Here is a 24617-nt window from a genome sequence, read left to right as displayed (position 1 = left end):
GTATCTTCAGATATTGTGCAAATCCTTTCCTTCGAGTCCAAGTTTAGATCAAGATCATTACAATTTCACCTACCCAATGCCCTACACAAAACATAAATGTCATCACCATCAATCTCAAGAAGCTCTGTATGACAATTAACATTAATAGAATGACCTTCTCCAGTTAGATTTTCATTAGTAAATTAAGGTGGAAAACAGTAAGTGGCACCACTTAGCCAATTTGAACAGATTATCTGCATCATTCTTCATGATGTCAGTCAATACCCAGTTGGAGCAAGAAGCTCAGCAATTTGAGATCCAGTACAAGACATCATATTAACCACAAAGTTAATGACTTTTTTTTTTTTAATCCCTGTAGTAACTGTAAAGTATTACCAGACAAGTTTGCAAGCTTGGCTGCTCCGGAAAGCGTGCCTACAAAGCTGCAAGGCATGAACAAGAAACCAAACCCCAGCATGCCACATTTCCATGTGCATATGCATAGTGTCAGGTCAGGTCTGTAGTTATTTCTGATGAAGGCTAGAGAATTTGACCACAGTGCTAGTGAATAAGGAGACCACCAAAAGCTGGGTAGGAGAGCATGCACCAATTTCTCAAACAGGCCAGGACATCCAGATCACAACCTAGCTGCAGGGAAGCCTCCAGACATTTTGTCTTCTATCAGTAGACAAGTGTTGAGTATAGCAAACACTTCCATGCCAAATCTTCATGCTCAGTTTTTTTGCTTTGTTTTTTGCTGCTGTGGTTTTTTTTTAATTTTAAACCAAATTTTCTCAAATAGACTCTAGATGTTCATTGCTGCCTAACCTGTACAAAAAAGGAAAGGCAGTAAGGATGTGTTCCCCAGCCCTGCCCATGCATTTGGGACCTGCTGGGCTTCATTTCTTGGCAGATGAAGAGGGTGCTGCCGGGGATGGCTCATGCTTTGAGAGTGGGTGAGGAATACTAACGTTGCACTGCTGAATCCCATCCCAGGATGGCATTTGTCTGTTCTTGATGCATTATTCACATTCAGATTTGTTACTTGGCCAGAAAGAGTAACTGAAACCAGAACACTTTTGCGTAAGCTCTCCACTGGTTAAATCAACTCATTGCTGATTTAACCAATCAATCTCCCCACCACCCAGTTTGTGGGGAGAAAAGGGAAGGTGTAGAAAGGGGAGAGAAGTCTTTTAGTCTCTGTCCTTTGCCCACACCACAGTAAGAATCTTGCAAAAATTACAAAAATGAAAACCTTGAGAATATACAGCTGTGTGGTTGTAAAAACTGCTTGGCAGCGAACTAGTTTGTTCACTCCCTTGCAAGGCACAGAGCCTGATTTCCCTTAATGGCTAATGATTGAGCTGTGAGAACAGGATGAACAGCCAATATACCTGAAACATGAGGAACATGAGCCTTCAGTTTTTCCTGAAAGGCCAACATGCTTTAGAAAAAAGACAGACTTCTCCTGTGCCTGGATCAACACTGATCTGTTACAATATGAAAGACAAATGGAAGACACTCCGCGGTGTTTGAATAGGTTTCTTCATCAGAATTGAGAGGAAGAATCAATACAATCAAACAGAATACAAAAATGTTTACCACTTCATGCCACTGTACTGAATAGTCAATGATAAACTGCTACCCAAGAACAACATATATTTCGCCATGTACTTGCAAGGTGAAAAATTGATAACAGACAACTCCTAAGATCAATTTGCCAGCATTGAGTATTGGTCGGAAAACTCTCACTGGCTTGCCTGTTTCAACAGAAAACAGCCACACACTGTAGCAGAAAGTTTAGCAAACATACTACACTTAAAAACACAACACTCAAACATTTGCCTATGGATGATAAAATAACAAAAAAAAAAAAAAAAAAACCAAAAAAAAAAAACCATACTACATTAAAACTCAGTGTGAATTCAGATCTCTAAATAAGAATGTCTACAGTAATGACAGGTGGAGTACCAGTTTATGCATTAGTAACTAAACCAAAACATCCATGCAGTATAATAAAACAGCAGAAACCCTACCTGCACATTTTGTCCTTGTTGTGAGTGGTGGCCCAGGTGGCCCCGTGCCTCCTTCTCCAGGGCGAGTCAGCAGCACTCTGATCTCGTACTCCACATCAGGGTCCAAATGCCACAGTTTGTAATTAGGGGAATCTACAATGTGCGTTTCTGCCCAGTTCCCAGTGGTCGTCCGATACTCCACCTCTTTCAGTATGATGGGCCCATCTCCAATGATGGAGTTGGCGTTGGGTTTGATCCACAGGTAGGTGGCTCCGACCGCCAGCAGCTCAGGAGGGGCAATAGGAGTTGGGGGTTCTGTAGACAAACAGAAATCATGAGAGGCCTGAGGCCGCTTTATCAAAAGGATTAACTTTTCACAATGTACCTGTATAGCAACGCCATCCCAATACCTTTTGCTAGAAGCAGAGTTCCTCCTGTTATTTAATGTAACTCAAAAAAAAAAAAAAAAAAATCTGGCATCTTATTTGCTCTAAAGATTCTGTCCCCTTGCACTGGTATACCTATGTAGTTGGTAGCAGCATCGATTCAGAAACATCTACTTGAAAAATACAGTGCCCACAAGGCTACTTCTGCTGAAAATTGAAAACAACAGTCACATGTAGAAGATCAGAAGGTTATGCTTATTTCCTCTTTCATGCATATACATAATGGCAGTCAATATAATCGTATCATAGAATCTTACCATAGAATGGCTTGGGATGGAAGGGACCTCAAAGATCCCCTAGTTCCAACCCACTGCTGCAGGCAGGGACACCACCCACTACATTGGGTTGCCCAGGGCCTTGTCCAACCTGGCTTTGAACACCCCCAGGGATGGGGCACCCACAGCCTCTCTGGGCAGCCTGTGCCAGGGCCTCACCACCCTCTGAGTGAAGAATTTCCCCCTAACCTCTAGTCTAAAACTCCCCTCACTTTCTTCTAACATACATACATATAGCTATATATAACATATATGTATATAATATATAATAAGGTGAGGGAGGAAAGTAAGTCCTGCATAACACGAAGTACGCTCAGGCAGACCCCACGTATAAAAACACTCCAGCACAACAGCCCTCCTGCTCTGCGACCTGACACGGCCGGGTATCGCAATCATCGGCAGTGCTACTGTGGTTCAGACAAAAGGTAATGCTTAACATGGCACAACTACCCATGAGTGGAAAGCTGAAGTCACTTGCTCATTACGGGATTTTACTAAGCAAAATAAAAGTTAAAAATGGGATATATTGTTAATTAAAGCACTGGCTAATTGTCTGAGAAGATACTAGTAGGTTTGAACACTGGGGATCTTCTGGGGGTCTAGTAGTCCAGATGCTGCTAAAACTGACTGCTGGTTCTGGTAGCAAAGAGTTAAAAAAAAAAAAAAAAAACAAAAAAAAAACACTAAGGCAGCAGTGATTCTACACATGCCGTTGTGTTTGACTACAAAGTTTGCTTAACTACATGAGCAGAATTACTCAAGCAAAGTCTGAGACTTGAAGAGTGCCTAGATGTCTGAGAAGCATCATGAGGAACCCAGCCACTGAATACAACCTGTGTGGTAAAAAAGAAAAAGCAAGCCAACAGCAGACATCTCAGCAGCACACTGACAAAAGCTACAAAAAGTCTACTGGGCTTTGGCTGCCTGCCTGATCCCCCCACCATGTGTATAAATAACACTTGCATATTGGAAGCCACATGAATAGCATATGCCTTGTGGTTTTGAAAACCTGAGCTGAACTGTGCAAGATTATGAGCAATTTCATTAATCTTGTCTAGCTTTCCCTCTGTCACACTATAATGTGGTTTGCCCTCGGCACAAAGGACACAAACTCTATTGTCTTGTTAAAATAAGGTGACAAAAAGCACATTTCTCTCTCAGAAAAATAAACCTATGAATGTTACAGCATGATACTAATTTTAGAGTCCTGTAGGAATTACTCTTTGCTGTGAACGCCTGTAGGAATTACTACTCCAGTTCCTGGAGGAATTACTCTAACCCTTCCCCCGTCCCCCTTTCCAGAGGTGTTTCCTCAGAGAGCCCAGAAAAATGGAATAACCCAGGACCCACAGAAAGATGGAAGAAAGGAGTTTGAGCGCAACGGGATGGGAGGAGCAACAGCCTTTCCAGAGTTTTTCCCTCCAGAGAAGTTTTTCCAGTTAACATCTGCTCAGTGAAGAGAAACAAACGCACAGAAACCATTATTATACACAATTACCAACTGAAATGGTACTTAATTTCATTTCCTCTGGCTAACTAATTACAATGAGCTACAGTATCTCTGAGATTGATTGCGGTAGGTGCACATTGTACCTCCAAAAAAGCCATCTGCATTGTAATTGTAGCAGGTATCCAACATGAGCAAAAACTAGTGTCCTGAGCTAAATTTTTGCGTATTTGTTTCTGCCATTTATATTTTGCAATGTTCCCCTAACTCCAGGCACATTTTTTTTCTCCTGATATGAAATGTCAGGCTGATTATGTTTTAACTCAGTAAGGTTATTTCTCCAAGAAATTTGTTTTCGAGAAATGCATGTAGATACATTTTCATTAAAAATCAGATTACTATAAATCACAGCATATTACTTGTTTCTTGGTGCAAGACCATTAAAAGATAGACTTAGTGATTTTTATTCCCAATGCAAAAATGACATCTTACAAGTCACATCACATCTGAACACAAGACAAATGAAATATTAAGTCCCATTCTCCTGGGCTGCAGATACTTCAACAGCAACATGATCCAGGTTACTTTGGGATTTGATTGCAAGTTAAAAAGAGATTTATGGGACTGAGCTTAATTAATAGAGCAGTTTGTCCTGCTAAACAGACATGAAAGTCTTGTCTAGCAAGTTTAGAAACTAATGTTGCCAAAGCAAATTAAATTAAGACACCCACCAGTGATGTCTTCCCTATTTTAGGCCAGACCTAAACCAGCTCTCCTTATCTCCTCCCAAAAGGAATAGTGGTTTCCAACCCCAGCCCCAGCTCCCCCCCCACCCCCTTTTTTCCCTTTCTAAGCACCATTTGAGAAACAGGTGTTGCAGAATATCGAGAAATTAGAAACTGAAACTCTTGCTCCCATTTTCCAAATTCAAGAAATTAAGACAAGCAGCAGTTACAGCAATTTTTCAAGGCTGGATACCACCTCACTGAAAATAATGGGCTCGTTCCTAACGGCACCAACTGGATGAGAAACTATTCTTCAAAATCACCCTGTGCCAAGCAATTGCAAGTGATCTAAACAAATTATTCATTTAGCAAAACCAACACATAAATAAGGACCATTTTTTGGCCTTTGTAACTAAACACTCTTGTCAGTTACAGATGACCAGCCTGATTTTTTAAGCTCACTATTTTAATTAAAATCTCTTATGCGATCTTGATTAAATAAACACGGTGACAGATTGAGCTTGTACACGTGTAATTGTGATCAACTGTATTTTAAGCCCCATTTGATCCATCCAGCCCGTATTTTCTCTTGCAGGCTCTGCCTAGCCCAGTGTACCCCCTCAGCCCCTCTCCCACCTCCCCCAGGCCCCTCAGTGGCCAAGCCTGGACCCAGCCCAAAGCCCAGCCTCAGGAAGGACAGAAAAGGGGGTTCCCAGATGACTTCTTTCAAGGATATAAAAGATGTACAGAGCACGAGCCCTATGGGGAGTTACTGAACACAAGCAGATTTTATTGTATGTGCCAGGCTGGTCCGGAGTCTGGACAGAATTCAGGCTGTGGCTGCCTGCTCCCATTACAAGAGGGAAGACATGAAGTAACACGTGCACTTTAACCTTGGACAACTGCTCCTAAGTGTTTCCACCTGACCGCTCAAATACTTTTCTGTGTGATTTTCTGAAGGGGAGAGAAGAGGACAGGCAAGTGCTCTGTGACAAAACACAGGATGCAGCACGAGTGGAAAACATGAAATATGAAAGGAATATGAATTCTACGTTTTGTTTTCCAGATATCTGTAGTCCTGTGGTAAAACATCAGGAAGGAAATGACCAGAATTTGGAGAAAGTCAATAGAAATCAGCTAAGCTCTGACAGTTGGGATCTATCAGGAAGGAAAAAGATGTTATAGAAGACAAATTATTCATTCCAGTCACCTTCACTGCACAATTTATTTTTTTTCCCCTCTCCCATAAAGATGATGTACTGTTAGTAAGAAAATCTTATATTGGAGAAAATCAACAAGCCCATCAGAAACGTGGCAGCAAGCAGTTGGTCAATCAGTCCTCGGTAGTGGTCTCAGCTGTTTTGGAGCTCCTTCATGGAACCAAGAGCTCCTCAGAAAATATGAAATGCCTCAAATGTTGGCTACTATACTGCAAGAAACCACAATTTTCCCTACAGGAAGTATTGGGTAATCTTGTAAGTAATATCAGTAGATCTATGAGGTATAAGCAACTATGAAATGTAGTAGATTGACTATCATCCAAGTAAAAGGTGTGGAAGTTGCTCTCCCAGCAGTGTGACAAATACTACCCGGCCTGCAATGACTTTCATCTCGGAAACGCACCTGGAGGTACATTAAGATTATTTTACAGAGTGCTTTTTCTGAATTCTTTTTGCCAACTTTAACCCAACTTACCTCTCACATCTAAAACCTCTGCCTGAAAGAGCACAATGAGATTGCTGAAAAACTAAGCAGACTGATTGTTCAAAAGCCACAAAGAACTAAGGAGAAAGATCCCTTTTGGCAAGAGCATATGAGGAAGCAGACATGGCAAAAAAAAATTACTTGAAAATGCAGTTGCAAGAAACATGCTCAGTCCTAACTGAAACAAAGCTAAAGCCATTAATTTTATTATCAATTACTAAACACTGAAACCTATGCTTATGTTCCATAAGGAGATAACCTTCTAAGATTAGGACAATTCAGAAGGTATCTAAATGTCTCTGTGACTGTCACCTGCATTAATTCTGTGTGAAAGTTTCCATGTATTACAGTTAGTGACTGTGCTGGCTTGACAGTTGATGAAGTTCAAACTATCCACCAAAATGACAAGTTTCACGGAAAGCTAAAAAGATCTAATGGACTGATATAGAAGGCAACCAAAGAAAGCCGGGAACAGAATGTTTGAATGAAATGCCCATCTGCTGCTCAGATTCACTGAATTACCTTAATGCATTAGCAATGATTTCTTTACAAGTGATGATTACTTTTCTGAGTGGACAATCTATGGTTCGTGGTTGATTTTGAAGTTCCAGGTCAACCACAAATTTGGAAAACGGAACCGTCTTATCTGTGGAAATACACTTTTATAGACATGGCACAGATCAGAAAAGCGAGGTCCTGATCTTGGCTGAAGTTTCAAGTTTTGCTATGATACCAATGGTTATTTTAATTTTTGTTTTGCATGTCTGAATCCCAGTATGATACAGAAACCCATTTCACAAAATTTTGTGGGAATTTTATACCTTCTCTTCTGGATACTCAAATTGGAAGGTTCGTTTAGCTTTCTCACATGTGCATTTCTTATTACAACTGAAACAAATGTGGCAACAGCAGTGCAAATACTGAATACTAACAGAAAGTAAAGGGTATACCTGTAAATTAATCTGCATGAAGCAGATAAACTGAAGCTCTGTGACAGTGTGTATGGCAATATATTAACCTTTTTTCAACATGAAGAGCTGTCGCATTCCAACTTTGAAATCATGTTGCCACTTAGTCTTGCTTATAAATATGAAATGTGAGAAAACATATATAAGGGCCTAGTTCATATGACTGGGGCAGGGACACCAGAGACAAGAATTTCACCTCATACAAATGCATCAACAAGCTCTTCCTCAGCGTGTGTTCAAAACCTCTACAGTCACAGACGTCAAGTAATGACCTCCAATCTAAGAAAAAATTCCAGAGTGTGAAGCTGGAAATGAGCACAGCTGAGAGCTTGCTGTGCTTGCCATATCAATCCTTGCAAAAGAAGACTGAAGTCCCATCACCACAGCCTGTCCAGAGAAAAAGGTCACTCATTCCCAATAGACCTTTAGAATTACTCCAGTGGTTTGGACACCAAAAAGGAGCTGCCGAAGAAATCAGGCCTGAAAACAGTAGGGTGTTATGTTTTGTTTCAGTTTTTTCCTTTAGGGGGTTTTGTTGTTGAGGATGGTTTGTTTTTGTTTTTGTTGTATTGTTTTTAAAACTTCATGCAAGTATGCCATTACAGAAGGAAGAATAGCTGGTCTTTAACGTGCTTTTGTTTGAGCAGCTTATATCCATTGCAAAAAGATTCAATATTAAAAAAATGAAGCCAAGGAATTATACTGCTTTTTCAACAGGGAAAAGGCAGAAGCTGCTCTTCCAAGAGTAAAAGCTTGAGTTCTTTAGGGAAAATTAGTGTTAATACCGGGTACAGTACTTTTTTCATCTTGTCCTATTTTATTAGGATAGTGAGTGTTGTTTCATAGAAACAGAACACAACCTGAGAACAGCTCTACCTGATCAGACCAAAGGTCCATCACACCCCACACCACCACTCAAATTGCAGCCCCATGTGTACTCCTAGGGAAGTTTAAGAACAGCAGAATTACATATTAAATTTCTACATAGCATACTACCACTTAAGAACTTCCTAAAATAATCTTTCAGCACCTGTATCATCACTTCACAAGAAGTTTCACAGGACAGCTACCTGCTGCCTGAAGAATGCGCTTGAAGCTTCAAAACACATGAATTACAATAAGTGAGCTTAGATATTCCAATATCTGAAATTCTGAAAATCTTTTTTTTTCCTCCCCAGTTTTGTGCAATTCCCAGTTGCATCTGAAGAATAAGAAAGACTGAAACACAAGAGAGAAATACCCAACAACCCTGTCTTCTGTAATATGATCTGTAAGAGCAAAGCATTATAGCAAATTTAAAACAGTTGGACAAACCTCTTAAATGATGGATTTTATACAAAGAAAATCTTCAGGTTATTTGAAAATTCATTCCTTACTCATAATAGTAATTGTTCATAACAATAATCATACAACCTGAAAAAATGTACGACCAAGGAGACCATGAACTCTCACTTACATTTGTTGGCCTACAGACGGTTTTAGACAAAAAGAACCCCTCACGGAACTGTTTGGGCCATGCAGTCTGTACCGTTCACACTGCTTGATGACCCTTTAAATCCTCCCAAACCAGCAGCTGTGCAGGCCTCATGCACGGCCAGACCTCCAGAACCGCAGGAAGATAGCTACAACGTGCCCACAGACGGCCCTCTTTGGTTTTCTCATGTGAATAGAACAGAGAGCACAAGTTCCAAAATTAAGATCAGAAGACACACAATGTTTTTCATTCTTTGGGGTTTAAAAAGGCAGGGATGGGGAGCAGCTATCTACAAACACTCGCCTGACAAGCGGGATCTGCGTTTCCAAACCTGATGCTGCTTAATTCCCCTCCTAATGGGAACCGTAACAGCAATTTTCTCACAGCATCCTAAATGAGCGGCTGTAGACTGTGTGCGCTAAATGGGTAACGATGAGACTGGAAGGCAAATTTCAAGCTCCTCGGAACATTTAAAAAATGCAGAACAAAATATATTTGTATAGTTTTTTTAGACAATATCCACAAACAGTATCAACTTAAAGCTACTGAAAACACAGGTAATTAAATTAGCATTTAAGAAACCCAGCTGTTTTAAGAAAAAAATGCAAATGTCTTAAAGTGCCCTTGTTTTGATTTTTCTGAATCTCTATCCTTGAAGATGAATTTGTCACCTTTGCAGAACTGTTTTGTACACCTTGTTTATCGCTGGATGTTAGAGCCAGTCACCTTACTGTCTGAGCAGCATTCGCATGCAACATTTCTAGTTCTACACCTCTGCAATAAGCAATCTAAGCTCTGAATTGTAGTATTTACATTGCTTATTAGCACATTACCTACTACTGTTACAAACACAGAAGTTGAATTCTGTTTTCCAGTGACTGCCTGAACTTCCAGTTCCATTTACTGCATGAAGAAATGGCACAAGGATTTTTCAATATTTAGCATGACACTATTTCACTGCACTGACACTGTACTAATAGCTCTTTTGTCTAGTAGAGAGACATTCAGATCTGTCTCACAGTAATGTAATAGGCTGACAGCAGTGGCACATGTCATCTGTGTTGAAGAAATGTGCCAGTGGCATTAATAAAGTGATTCAATAATTCACCTGGATGGGTAAAACGCACCAGTGAGGGATACGGTCAGTCTACTTCCAAAGACAAGTGCTCAGAACCGATTCTGACATCAATAATTTTGAATATTTAATTAAAGCCAAAATCCAGGAAAGTGAGAGAAGAGGAAGAAGTAGGATTTCTGCAGTCCATACAACAAGGCCCAGTTTTTTCACAGATTATACGTTTTATAGGCACAAAAGCTGGTTTTGTATCCCATTAAGAAACACAGCAGTCCCAGCAGGCAACCACCACCCTTAGACAGAACATTTAGCCTCTCCTCCCCCATTAGCCCCCCTACACCATCTGATATATCCCTGTGGATATTCTAGTTTCTTCTTGGCCCTGTTGAGGCCAACCCTACAGACACGCTTGTGAACCATCAGAGGATGCTTATGTGCTTAAAATCAAAGACTGACATAAAAATGGAAATTTGGCAGTTTAGTATTTAGCTGAAGATCTAGGACACTGCAACAGTAAGTTGGGGTTTGTATTTAGACACTATTTTGTTCTATGGATTAGCAAATTTAGTGTCAGCATGCTCTGATACTCCTTCCCAGCACAGAACTTATACAGCAATGAGTAACTTCAGTACTCTACAATAGACCACACACATCATAGCATGTCTAATGCTTTGCTTGTTCTCCCTTCACAGCTAATACTTTTGTCTACATGCTAATATTTTTGTTTACTTACCATACATTTCATGAATTGATCAGCTCTCTGGTATCTTACAACAAAAAAGTTACCTACACATATTATCAATCATGTGCTATCTTAAGAGGCAGGAATTTCTTCCTCACCTCAGAATGAAGTTGTAAATGACCCAGTCAGAAGTAGTGGTACCAATGGAATGGGGAAGCTGATGCAGCAGCGTAAGTTCCATGTGACAGGCTGAGCGGGGAAATCCTTTAGTTCCATAAAGCACGAGAAATGGAGCAGCACTTCTAAGGGGATGGAGCTGCTCCCAGGAGGCTGAACGACTGGCCAGGGGAAAGACCATTTCAAGAGGAGTGGAACCAACTTTGACACTGTTTTGATCATGAGGTTGGAAACCTGAGCCTCCTTCCGACTGGCAGTAACCTATGATCCCGTGAACAGCCACTGGATGGGTCACAGGCAAATGCTTACTACAAAATGGCTTTGGAGTCAGAAAAGGAAATTAAGGATCTAGAGAAGCATTTCAGCAATACGGACATAGTAAGGCTGAGCCATAATAATACTGCATGAAAGAATAAGTGCTGAACCACAAGTGCTGAACCACAGTTTGATCTGCGAATGGCTTGTAGATTGCTGATATTTACAGTGGGAAAGGACTGTTGCTTCCGTTCACTTAGCAAAGGAATCGCATGTTCATAGCAAGATAATCAGAGAGAACTGGCTGAGAAGGAAAAGACAGAAGAGAACTGAAATGGCATAAGCACAGCAAATCACCCAGAGAATAAGAAAGTTGAAGAAAGCCCAGCAGCGTATGTACTAGAAGAAGGGGGCAGAAAATAAAAATGATCCAGAAAGGTGTGAAAGAAGTAAGCACAGTGGTCAGAGAATTAACACAACAGCAATGCAGAACAAGAGAAGAGCAGACCTCAGGGGATGGCAATAGTTATCACCAGAGAAAGCCAATGGAGCAAGAGACCCAATACTTGACAGGATGCTCATCTTCCAGCATTCCCAAAGACCCAAAATCCAAAGACTCTGGAATACACCCTTTGCATCTCACAGCAGTGTATGCATAGTACTTATGTTCTAAAGGAGAACTTGCTGCAGCCTGACAAAAACAAAGAATACGTTATCTATGTACTTTTCCCTTAAGAAGCAGTGAAAACATTCCTTAGTGATTTGAATACATGTATTCTAAATTAAGCAAATGGGCTGCCTGGGTTTAAAGAGAGGAACTCAATAATGTTTGTAAGAGTTAGCATGAAGCAGCAGAAAACCTCTTAATCCTTTCCCAAAAGCACTGCAATCACCATGCAAGACAGATGGAACACATCCTGGTTTAACAAAGTTGGTCTGTAGAAGTGCCATCTCACTATACAAAAATTTATGAATTCATTCACCCTGTGACCAGAAAGAGTTGGTACAGGCCCACTGCATCCTACCAACTCTTCCCCTACTTGTATTATAGGTTAAAGAAGAGGGGCACCAGATACCAATTGGGAATTACCCTAGCGAGCTATTTCATTAGCCTTTCATACTATTTGTCTCTCAGAAGCTTAGTCTGAATCCCACCAGAGCTTCCAAGGATGCTTTCATTCTCTAATAAAGAAGAAAATAGCATCGGATTAGTTGAACAGTATCTCATTTCCCAGAGTAAATTAAGTGAATTAGATGGAAGACTCCGTGCTCTAATTGTAAAGCTTATTACAAGAACTCACAGATTAGAACTGAATGCTTCTCTTTGAGTCATCATTTGTACTGTAAAAGAAGAAGAAAGAAGGTGATTGTAGACTCTCCCGTGGCTCCCTAATGACTCAGCATTGATACGCAGGAATCTCCACTACCATACCAACACATTCCTAAATCTTGTGCTCTGAGAGTGCTGGAAGGCAACCTTTCCGTACGTGGGTAGGAGAGCTCCCCGTGCAGTGCACAGCCGGTCTCTAGCTAATCTCTAAGAGTGACAAGCTCCCTGAGGTTGGGAGTCACATACATTCAACTCTCATTATAGAAGTGTGTGTGTGATTTTCTGACTTTTTCAACTGCAGAACAGCTACAGAATGGCATCGTGAACAAGAACAGTACTACACTCCTTGTTGCTTATGGAGTGACATTATTATGGAATATCACTGTTTACAGGGAGTGTTCGTGAACCATGAGGGGCTCAACACAAAAGGAGTTTTGTGTATTAAGAAGTTAGGCGCCCATGAGTTGTGACAAATACCCTGAACTTTTATTGTGTAGTTTCTGTATGTTCAAGCCTGTGCTAGTGGTCTCCAGTTCCCTTTATAGTCAATAGAGAGAAATGAACAATTTCAGAGAATGTACAAGGTAAGTTTCGTGTCTAAGAAATACAAAATGAATCAATTTCTGAACTTTCTCTCTCTTGACTGGTACTCAAATTTAGGTGAGATGGATTTTACCTCCTTAACTTTATGCTTTCAGTGGTTGGCCTTCAATGCGCAGTACAGTGAGGTATCAGACCAGTCAGTCCATTCAAGGGGAAGCCACAAAGCAAGCTGAGCAAAACTGCTTGTCAAGAAGTAATACTTCTGTAAAAAACCTGTGCACCCTTTTATATGTTCTCTGAATACTCTCAATTCAAGGCAGCAGAACTCAGGTGCTGCAGTCCAAAATCCTCACAAAGATAAATGATTATGGTTTTCTCTGGAAAAGATAGGCACAACTCAGTTTCCTTTTATATATGCAGCCAGAGCATGCACTAGTGACTGATGCCCTTTGATTTAATAATTCAATGGCTAAAATGCTTGTCAAAGAAAGAGCTTCCTTCTCTTATTCAGACTGTTCTGAAGCTAAGGCATCTCAACCCCATCTGTTGAGGATGCATCACACAGAAATGAAGTTTGATCTTTGTTTCACACACACAAACAATTACATTTTTCTAACTGACATCTAACTGCTCTGTTTTGCTTCTCCAGGAGCATGTCCTGGGCACTTGAACCAAACCTTGATGTCCAGACATCCTTAATATATTTTCTATCAGAACAGTTAGTCATGTTTACTTTTACTTCTTCCTCCATTTGGGGGAAGACAGACACATCAGAGGTGTGGATTAACATTTCAAATTGGTCTGCAATCACCTAAGAAGAACACCAGGTTAGGGTTTAGAACAGAAGACATATGTTGGAATGCAGAAATTACAAAAGTAACACAGAGCATGAGAACTGAGCATAGACACTTTTGACAAGGGAAATGAAAATAATGGACACTGGTGAAAATGTACTGACTTCACCAGAAACTGCTGCAACTGTGCATGCACCAGCAGCCATTCAAGCTGCAGTTCATTTCTGAACCAGCGTCTGAATTCTGTCTTTCCAATGCGAGAAGCCCCAGGGTTACTATAACCTGAGCATATCTACACTCCACATCACCTTGCTGTCAAGTCCAAACCAGTAAAATTTGCAACACTGCTCTATGGGAGGCCCTCCTTTCTTATGGCTGCACCAAGTCTACACTGCAATACTGAAAACTGCATCCACACCCTATCAAAAATAAGGTGTTCACAGTCAGTAGTCAGGGCCGGGTTTAGCTCCATCCCATGATTCTAACTCCACGGACTATTTAAGCTTGTATATCATGTGCTATTAAATCTATTTCAGCTTTCTGCATGAACAAGCTGCTAATCTCCCATAGGGACTGCAAATGTAAACTCAACAAGCACCAAAAAAAGTAGAAAGGCGGGAGTAAACACAAACCGTGAAACATGTAATTTCAGGTCAACTCAAGTTCAAGCAGCTTCATCAGTTGCTATGCTACCAGCTTATGATGGTGGGAAAGGATGAAGGCAACAAGATTTTATAGCTTCTTCTAGAGAGGCTATTTAGCAACTTTTGCTTTCTGGCACATCTCTGTCTGCAGAATGAAGGATCGTTTGTCTCTAAGCTGCTGAAATGGCAAGTGACTGGTGGTATTGACTACTGTGAGCACCACGGAATGGTTTGTCTGGATTGATTAAGTAGCTTAATCCATAGCAACCTGCTAGGTTGGCAGGAAAAGCCTGAGGCAGATTTTTCATTTCATTTAAGGCCAAGTGGGGAATACAACATCCCACTGCCCTCTACCACTCCACCCATGACCTAGAGATACACGGAAGAGATGAACAGCAGTAAGGAGAGATGAGACAACAGCCAAGCTGGAGTTTAAACTTAAGAGACCACAACTGTGGAGACTTGTAGACTCACCAGTGTCTGTTCTGCTGTTGCACCACCAACAGTAATCTCTCTTCTCACAAATACACTGTGTGCCCCAGGGCTGGGTCAGCGTAAAGAGCGAGGACACTGGTGGGTGCACAGGCAGGGCATTTCAAGGAACCGTATGCTCACAGTTAATCCTCACAACATATTGGTGGAGCAAGTATTAGTATGTTGTTTTATAACTGGAAATAATGATTAATAGATGGCTGTAAGGCCACAGACTGAGTGCAGTCCTGTGTTCCAGACAACAGACTTCACGACCCCCAACAAGAAGCACATGCCAAGCTTGACATGCAAATTTAGCTTTTTTTCAGCCCATAAAACAAAATGTTCTCATTTAAGCATTTATTTTCCCATGACAGACCCGTGAAAAACACTAAACACATTGACCATTAAAAGGCAAGTCATCTGACACAGCCTCTTCGGAGCTGAGGCTGTAATAGCAGCACACTGCAACCAGTGCTAGCAGGGACCATGGTCAGCCACCATGGTGGACATGCACCAAAAAGCAGCAACCTTGGGGCTTCTGAACAACTGCACCCGTGTAACACAAAGCAGCATCCAACAAACTATCCAGGAGTCAAGTTTCAGAGTGGATGGCCAGCTGCGTGCATGTATTCTTGACATTTGTCTGAGCAAGGAGGCAGTTGAGAGCTCACAATTCATATGAAACTTAGATGAATCAGAATTGACTAATTTTAATAGGAGCTTTGCTTATGTCAGGAAGTCACTCTGCATGTCTCAAAGACCTTACTGAAATGACATTTACACTGGGGCAGACTGTGAGGAACATGGTCAGCACAAAGAAGAATAGGCTCTCCTGTTATCACAGCTAGGCTTCATTCAAAGTTGTTTTCTCTCTTTACTTCTCTTGCTGAAAGCAAGCAGAGATTTACACCCTATGAAACTTAAAGAAACTACTTGAATGTCTAGAGATCAATTCCAGATATTCCTTATGCATATTCCACACATTAATAGCACCTAAATTTTACTGTGGTTTACATCCAAAGCATCACTTCCCATCCCAATAATTCAACACAGAGATCAATTACCATCCCACCTTTTCTCACAATAAATACACCACAAAGTGTGAAAAAGCCAACTAGCTGCCAATAGCCACTGTGCTGCCACTAAGGCCACACCTTTTACAAAGCTATTTGAGCAATCCAACCACTTATAAAAATATCAGTATGGCAAGGGTCATTGCTTCTGGTGGTATGGTATAAATTAAGAAAAACTTGAGGCTCTGTGGTAATTTCCAGATCATAAAGGGATCTCTTCCACCCTTAAGGTATAAGCCAGTCTCTTGTGCACATCCTACACTAGCCACAAAGAAATAAGTCTCCCTACTAGATAAATACTCCCAAAATTGAGTATTTACATCAGTATTTATCAATTCCGATGATTTTATTTTTTTCTGAAAGAACAAGTTTTCTACTTCAGAGTATGACTGAAAGAATACCTGAGAGTCAATCATATTAACCCCAAATATACTCCAACAGTATGAGGAATTTTTCAGAAAACACTATCTGCCTAGTCCATGTTACCTCAATGTAAGTTGAACAGAGCTTTTAGACTGAGATTTTCTTCCTACTAAAATGTTACAGTCCAAAAATTATCTGACAACATGCACATAACCCTAAAAGCCTTGCTGCTTTAGAGATAATCCAACCTACACTTGATTTGTTTTCTGTCTTTTCTCTTTTCTTCTTAATCACATACAGAAAATAAGACAATTTCTTGAAGCACAGCTTGGTTTGGGGCATGGGAACCCACATACAGCAAAACCCACACACTGCGTGCACAGCTCGTGTACAGCACTGCACTTGGGAAGCCGTGCCTGTTGACATCGGGAACTTCAGGTCTGATAAACCCCCCGTTTTACTTCACGAGTCTCACCCTGTATCACAACCTTCCCTGTGAAACAGCATAAAAGAGACATTTCAAAATCTCTTTTGTGTATGAAAGAACCTATTTTGTAGCCATTAAAGAAAAGAGATTGAAGGCCTAAGACAGCAATCTACAGTGGTGAACAATGAATGACATTTCTGCTCATCTATTCTTAGAGCTACCAACTGAGTGAGCAGCCAATAGCAGAAAAATTACAGGGGATGGGAAGTGAGAGCTGGTAATTTCCCCAGCTGCAGCACAATGGAGAAAATGTCCCAAGCACAGAGTGCAATTCCCTAACCAAGAGGCCAGACCACACCACTAAATCTAATAGCCCAATTAGGGAAAGGCAGGCAGGATATTTCCCCTATACCTGAAGACCACCAGAGGAGCAAGATCTTAAATTAGATGTTACAGTTTTACAGTTTTTTTTTTGTTGTTGTTGTTTGTCTTTTTCATAAGTCTCACAATATTCCCAAGAATGCCTGCAATTAGGTAAGAAATTTTATTTTTTTATTAAAGTACATGTTCTTTGCTTACTGTTGTGTTGTCCCTGAGGCTGTTAATAAGAAACAAGATCTCCTACCATCAGACAAACCTGGGGGCTTATCTGGACTTCAGGTCACCTACAGCATGGCGTCTGGAGATTAGACTCCAGAAGTGGGTTTTTTTGTCCTGTATCTGGAGACCAGTGTGAAGTTAGCATTAACCCAACCTGAATCCTGCATAGGCCGGATCCTGCATTTAAGCTTAAGCAACAGAATCCCATTCTTGACAGGTAGATATTTCTGGTTCCTGTTATACCACGTACTGTGCATATCCTGTAAGACCTCACATCAACTTCCTTCAAAGGAAAACTCTATTATAGAAATGTGTGTTCCAGGAGTAGAAGTGATAGGTTAAAATGATTTGCAGAGGAACTAACAGACAGAATATTTAACTTTGCCACCAGTCTTCCCAAAACAGAGCCTGCAGATGTCAAATAATTATCTGCATAAACAGCTATGTAGATTACTAGTAGTTTGTTCACTGAAGCACCTCCTCTGTCGAGGGTTTTCTGCACAAAGTGCATTATTACTCTCCTTACCAATGCAAATTGAACCTAGGCTTTCCTGAGTAGGTTCAAATTCAATTTGGATTTACTGATTTAATCAGCTGAGTTTCCTAAATAACTTACACCCCTACAGACAGACATTGAGATTCAGTGCATGCCACAAAAATTAAAACCAGGGAAAGTAAGATGAGAAATCTACTAAGATGTGGAAAGACACCCATACACATACCCCAGAAAAACAAAACACCACACTATCAACAGCCTAAGGATTCACCATCCTTTGAGGACAATACTCTGTGGTATAGAAGCTTTGGCATACAATATTCTGATTTCTAATAGCAGCATTCCCTAAGAATGGCTATCAAACAGGTCAACAATCATCAAGGAATGGCAATTCGCCCCTGCTTTTGGGCTGAAACCAGATCCGATTAAACACAGCGCTACTCCGAAGTGTGATTTGAGTTTCCTACTGACTGAGAGAAGTGGATAATGTGTGTTTATACATGCACATACCTGCAAGTATTTGTACTGCCACAATGTCTCTAACGTTGTGGTGATAAGCACTGTACAAATAAAACAGCCTCTATGCCAAACAGCTCGTAACTGCACACACAGACAGGAGAAGAGAGAAACTCTGATGATTCTTGCCAGCAAAGCAGGCTGTAGTCGTTATGTGTTATCAGCTTGTTACCAGGTACTCTGCAGTCACAATAACAAAACTGAGAGCTGTCAATTACCATAATAACTAATACATAATTAGCAGCAGCCTCAACAACTTTTCATGCTGTAAACCTGAAGAATCAGCAACTAAAATGCAAAATGACCAACATACTAGTAGCTAAGAAAAGTTTTATTCCTACATTAGAAGGAAATCATGACTTGATTTTTTTTTCTCAGTAAAGATCGTTTATCACTTTGTACAAGAACTGTACTTTTAACTCAGTAGAGAAAACATCTTAAATCCCATTATGCTGTGGTTTGAAGCCTTAATGGATAAACAAGTTTGGTTAAAAAGCCACAGAAATGGAAATGAAAGCTTTGAACTCTAGAGCTGTTTCTTCACCAGAAGTTGATCTGAGACAAACAGCATGGCTTCAGCAAGGGCAAATCCTGCCTGACCAATCTGGTGGCCTTCTGTGATGGAGTGATTGCATCGGTTGACAAGGACAGACTGACCGATGCCATCTAACTGGACTTCTGCAAAGCCTTTGATGCAGTCCCACATGACATCTTAATCTCCAAATTGGAGATTGATGGGTTTGATGGGTGGGCCCATATTCAATGGATAAGGAATTGGCTCGACAGCTGCACCAAGACAGCTGTGGTCAATGGTGCTCCACCTAGGTGGAGACAAGCGGCGTCCCTCAGGGGTCTGTCCTGGGACCAGAGCTGTTTAATATCCTTATCAATGACACAGACAGTGGGACCGAGTGTGCCATCAGCGAGTTTGCAGATGACACCAAGCTGAGTGGCACAGTTGGTACAGCAGAGGGAAGGGATGCCATCCAGAGGGACCGGACCTGGACAGGCTGGAGAAGTAGGCACATGTGAACCAAATGAGGTTCAACAAGTCCAAGTGCAAGGTGCTGCACCTGGGCTGGGGCCATCCCAGACATGAGCACAGAGTGGGAGAAGAACTCATTGAGAGCAGCCCTGCAGAGGAGGACTTGGGGGTTCTGGTGGACAAAAAGCTCAACACGAGCCAGCAGTGCGTGCCTGCAGCCCAGAAGGGCAACTGCACCCTGGGCTGCATCAGCAGGGGGGTGGGCAGCAGGGGAGGGAGGGGATCGTGCCCCTCTGCTCTGCCCTCCTGAGGCCTCACCTGGAGCCCTGCGTCCAGCTCTGGGCCCCCAGCACCAGGAGGATGTGGGGCTGGTGGAGCGGGGCCAGAGGAGGCCACGAAGATGCCCAGAGGGCTGGAGCAGCTCTCCTGGGCAGGAAGGCTGAGAGAGATGGGGCTGGTCAGCCTGGAGAGGAGAAGGCTCCGGGGGGACCTCAGTGCAGCTTGTCAGTACTTGAAGGGGGCTTCTAAAAAGATGAAGAGCGACTTTTTGCTTGGTCAGATATTGACAGGATGAGGGGCAGTGGTTTTAAACTAAAAGGGGAGATTTAGGTTAGAGGTTAGGAGGAAATCCTTCCCTCAGAGGGCAGTGAGACCCTGGCACAGGCTGCCCAGAGAGGCTGTGGGTGCCCCATCCCTGGGGAGTGCTCAAGGCCAGGTTGGACGACACCCTGGGCAACCTGATGCAGTGGGTGGTGTTCCTGCTTATGGCAGGGGGTTGGAGCTAGGTGGGCTTTGAGGTCCCTTCCAACTGGAGCTGTTCTGTGATTCTAGGACATAGAAGCAAACGGCCATATGCTGTTTATTTCAGCATTTGTTAGGTATACAAAACAGAGCTAGGTGGTGCTTGTTGGTGGTGGTGGTGGTTTTTTGACCATTATTGTGTACCTGTGGAACTCCCGTTAATGCAGATCAATGGAAAAATGTAAGCAGAAAAGCTCCCTATGAGCTGTCATTTATATAATCATGAACATCTGTGCTAAAGAAGTCCACAAACTTCTCTTTACATAATTGTTAAGCATGGGGTTAAATTTCACTTTTGCTACTGCCAGAAATACCTGCTAGGTACCTGCACACCTCCCAGCATGTAATAGCATTACAGCATTTCATTGAAACACAGGAGCTATGAAGGAAGAACAGCAACACACAACAGCTGGGATGGTCTTGCATGGTTCTATGACAGAACCTGACCTGATTACACACAGTAAGGTGTTAGGTTCCTCGATTTTTTTCTCTTATTTCCTATCTTCACAAGAAGAAATCTACACTGTCCAAATAAACTCCAGTTAATACCCGATGAGATCTTTCTTCAGTGCTACAGAAAACCATTTATTTCTCAGACTTGCAACTTTATATTCCCACAAGTCCAAATCACAAGTGAATTGTTACAGATAATCATGCCCTTTAGAAGAGATAGAGTAAAATACTACAGGTCAAATCTTACCCAAAGTACTTGCACCAGTGAAATCTATTGCTTTGTAAGGGATATTTAATCTGAAGTCTTTTTGCTTCACTCAGAGTTCCTCTTTTTCAAAGTATATGCCTAAAAAAATCTCCTGGGTTGAGAAAAGGAAGATACAGATATGGTATAACATTTAGTTTTAACGAATAACATTTGATCATTTCACTCATTTGTTAACCATTCATCAGCCTAGCTCCTTGTGGATTTGGTTAATTATTTAAGAAACACAAAGATTATTTGTCTCTGTGCCTAATTCTCCCCTAGTTTATGCTGGTACAAATCCAAAATCAATGGAGTTACCACTGTGATGCAAATAAGCCAAATCTCTGCTCTTTTGTCCCTGAGTAATCTGAAATGTTGATGATTTCTTATCCTTCACAGGCAAGCTGATAAGAACCAGCACCAGAGGAACTGTTTTCTACCAGAAACTGCACTGTGCCTGCTCTGAACCCATTTGTTGCTTAGTAGGGCCCTGGCACAGCTCCACAGTCCAATGAACGTGATTAAAAATGATTTGATGAATTTAGTCTGTCGAACAGGTGGCTGTAGCTAGCCTGGAGGGAAACAAAACCTACTGTCTGCTAGGTAGAAATATTTCATGCTTTCTAGAAATGTTTGAACAATGATAGCCTGTGGACATGAGTACAAACGGATCCCAAGCATCCTACCTCCACTAACCAAAGGCTGTCAGAAACTCTGCAATGACCAGTGGCAAAAAGAGGGGACAAGGGAAAAGAAACCACTGCATAGCTTCCTGCACTTCTTACCACAACACGCATACTTGATTAAAACTTGGGAAACAGGAGATGAGAGAGTTAGTTAAGCAAGGATGCAAACACAGTTGTGGCAAGCAAGGCAGTGGAGCAAAGCCTGCCTCTGAGGGTCTGGCTCAACTCCCTAGCAAATCCAGGGAGAAGCAGAGCCAGCAATTTGGAGTCAAAACAAGCAGTGCCAACTGGATAAAAAGTGACTAGAGAAAAGAAATTGCTGGGGAGCTGCTCAAACTAACAGGCACACACTGACAACATCTAAAGCTGGCATCTCAGGGCCACCAAGTTAAAATAACAGAGTTTTAAATAGAGCTGTCCATAGACATGGGGTTCTGTTTGTTTTAAGAACAAAACCCCGATTTTAAGAACTACTCAATAATTTCATAAAAGGAAAAATGTCTGGAAGCTAAACCCTTCTGGACCTTCCGAGAAACTATGGTTTGTATGCAGGGATTATACACTCTAAACAAAGCATTACAGAATTTCATTTCCAGGAAAGGTAAAATTATAAAATAACCAGAAGAGGATACACTGGGACGAATGGAACAGCCATAGAACCAGTCCCAGAACTGTAACAAAACCTTCTGGAATCAGCTCAATTACAAGTCGTCTTGATTATTAAAAATGAGAGAAGAAAAACAGTGGAAATGAATCTGCTGCTGCTTTCATCTAGCAAAATAAATTTCAAAAGTTTTCCACGAGGCATCAGCTCTTTAATATATTATGCCTATGCCTTCAACTCCCGCTGGTGATGTTGACAGCTGCACTTTAATTTATTTGTGTAACTGTTATTGGAACTTGTTCAAGTAAAATACAGAATACAGTGAATCCACACAATGATTTAGAACCATTACATACACATCTGTCACAAACTGCCAGTTTGAGCGTGATCTGCCATGCAACTGGCAGGCAGGCATTTCATTGTTAATAAAATCTGTGGCTATATTTCCCTGGGATCTACCAATATTCATTGCAAGAAAACAAGCTGCCCTGAATCGTGGGCAGAAAAATTGAGATATATTCACCCAGCTTCAGTTACAAAGATAACAATGGTCCACTTATTCTGATATTGTTGCAAATTCCTGCACTATATCTAAGAATGTAAATCACCTCTTTATGTACATTAAGAAAGTCCCAGTGATGCAAAAGCAAATACAATCTAGAACTAAGAGGATATAAGTTACGAGGAGAAACAAGCAGTCCACACACGCACTCTTTTTTTTTTTTTTTATAGGGTTCTTAGGAGCTCATTTGGAATTTACCGTGCATGTAAATGCCAAATGAATTTCAAGTACTCTGTTAGCTGCCAATCCATTACACAACCCCTTGCAATTTTAACTTACAATTCTTAACTGCCTGTGGTACCAATTTTGGATTCTAGTCCTTAAAGCCCATTGCTTACTATTTAGACCATCTTGTTATCCTGTGGAAATCACAATATTAACGTTTCATACCGTCTCCTAAATAAAGGTGCACTTATAATGGAACATTGCCCAGTGTTTTATGAAGGAAACAAGAACACACAAGAAGCTCCAAATCCAGCACACTGCATTGGTAGTAGGACACCCTCTGGTATTCCATGATCCTGAGAGACAGGAACAAGGCATTAAAGCAGGATCATGCCCCAGCTATCAGGAGAGCAGACTTTGGCCTGTTCAGTGAAGAATCCCATGAGTCCTGGGCAAAAGAGAGGTACAGGTGAGCTAGCTGATTTTTAAAGATCACGTCCATGAAGCTCAATGTTAAAAGGAACATAAGCTGCTTGCTCAGTTACTAACCAATGACACACAGCTACTGGACCTGGCTTCAGGATTCTCCAGATGACACCGATCAGTGACACAGCACAAAACTTCAAGCACACGTACACATCAGCAGTCTGCCACAGTTCAGGCAGAGGAAAGAATACTGTACCAAGCTGCCAAGGGTTCAAAGCAGCGTAGCTCGTTGCAGGTGGTTCCACAGACTGTCATATTGGAGCTTGCACTATACTAAAGGTTTTCTTCATCAGAGAGACTAAATTTTCATGCCAACTTTATGTACTTGTTTATCAGAATTACTGTTAAAATTTAAACTTACACATATAAGCCTATTTTTGCTGCAGGCTTATGCAATGATTTTTTTTATTATTATTATTCTTTTGTTTTGTTGAAGACCTACCTGTAACACCTTCTAAAAGGAAACTGCCAAGAGGTCTGTAGCTCCTTGAAAATATTAAGATTAAAAAAAAAAATCCTTACATTATCTAACACAAGGAAAAATAAATTTGAATAAAACAAACCTGAATTATGACACACAGTTTGTCTTACCAATAGTGTATGGTATGCAAAGACTTTCACTAAGCTTTAATTGTGTAAAGACAGCAGGCAGCATAACAGACCATGAAGAAAGGAGCTCACACATTGCTCCCACGGCATGCTCCCACAGGTATCCAAAGTTGTGCCTGTATCATTTGGCCAGAATACAATCCACAAGTTAATATCTACAATTAGCTAACTTGACCCACATGGCTTTTCAAGTATCTTTTAAGTGCCTTTTACTCGAATTGTATGTTACAAACCCCTTAATTTCTTTGATTTATTAAGTTCAATGCCTCCTTCACACTTCTAGTAACAGCAGTATCTGGCTCTTCAATCAGTGTAATCCTTAAGGAGACCTAAGCTAACCACATGAAAGGAGCACAGGTACATGAAAGTTCAAATTTAAGAAAAAAAATCATCTGATACAATTAATTACCTGGCTAGGCAAATTTAACACTGACTTGCACCTTATTCTTTTCTTCAGAAATCACAGTACAGACTTTGCTAAGCATCAACATTCTCCAAATGAGTCATATTAACCCGAGATCAAAGACCCAGTGATGA

The 24617-nt window shown here is 41.2% G+C and overlaps 1 protein-coding gene across 9 annotated transcripts in view; it reads right to left on the bottom strand.

The window, feature by feature from the left end:
- Nucleotides 1–24617, bottom strand: part of PTPRT (protein tyrosine phosphatase receptor type T) — a 446868-nt gene that overhangs the window by 219152 nt on the left and 203099 nt on the right. For all 9 annotated transcript variants that reach the window (XM_032198172.1, XM_032198173.1, XM_032198174.1 and 6 more), the window contains exon 7: nt 2016–2309. In XM_032198172.1, the coding sequence (XP_032054063.1) occupies nt 2016–2309 (294 nt within the window). The remainder of the gene's footprint in view (nt 1–2015; nt 2310–24617) is intronic.

This window comes from Aythya fuligula, chromosome 16 (assembly GCF_009819795.1).
Source record: "Aythya fuligula isolate bAytFul2 chromosome 16, bAytFul2.pri, whole genome shotgun sequence".
Taxonomy (NCBI): Eukaryota; Metazoa; Chordata; class Aves; order Anseriformes; family Anatidae; genus Aythya; species Aythya fuligula.
This window is presented reverse-complemented; position numbering and strand designations above follow the sequence as displayed.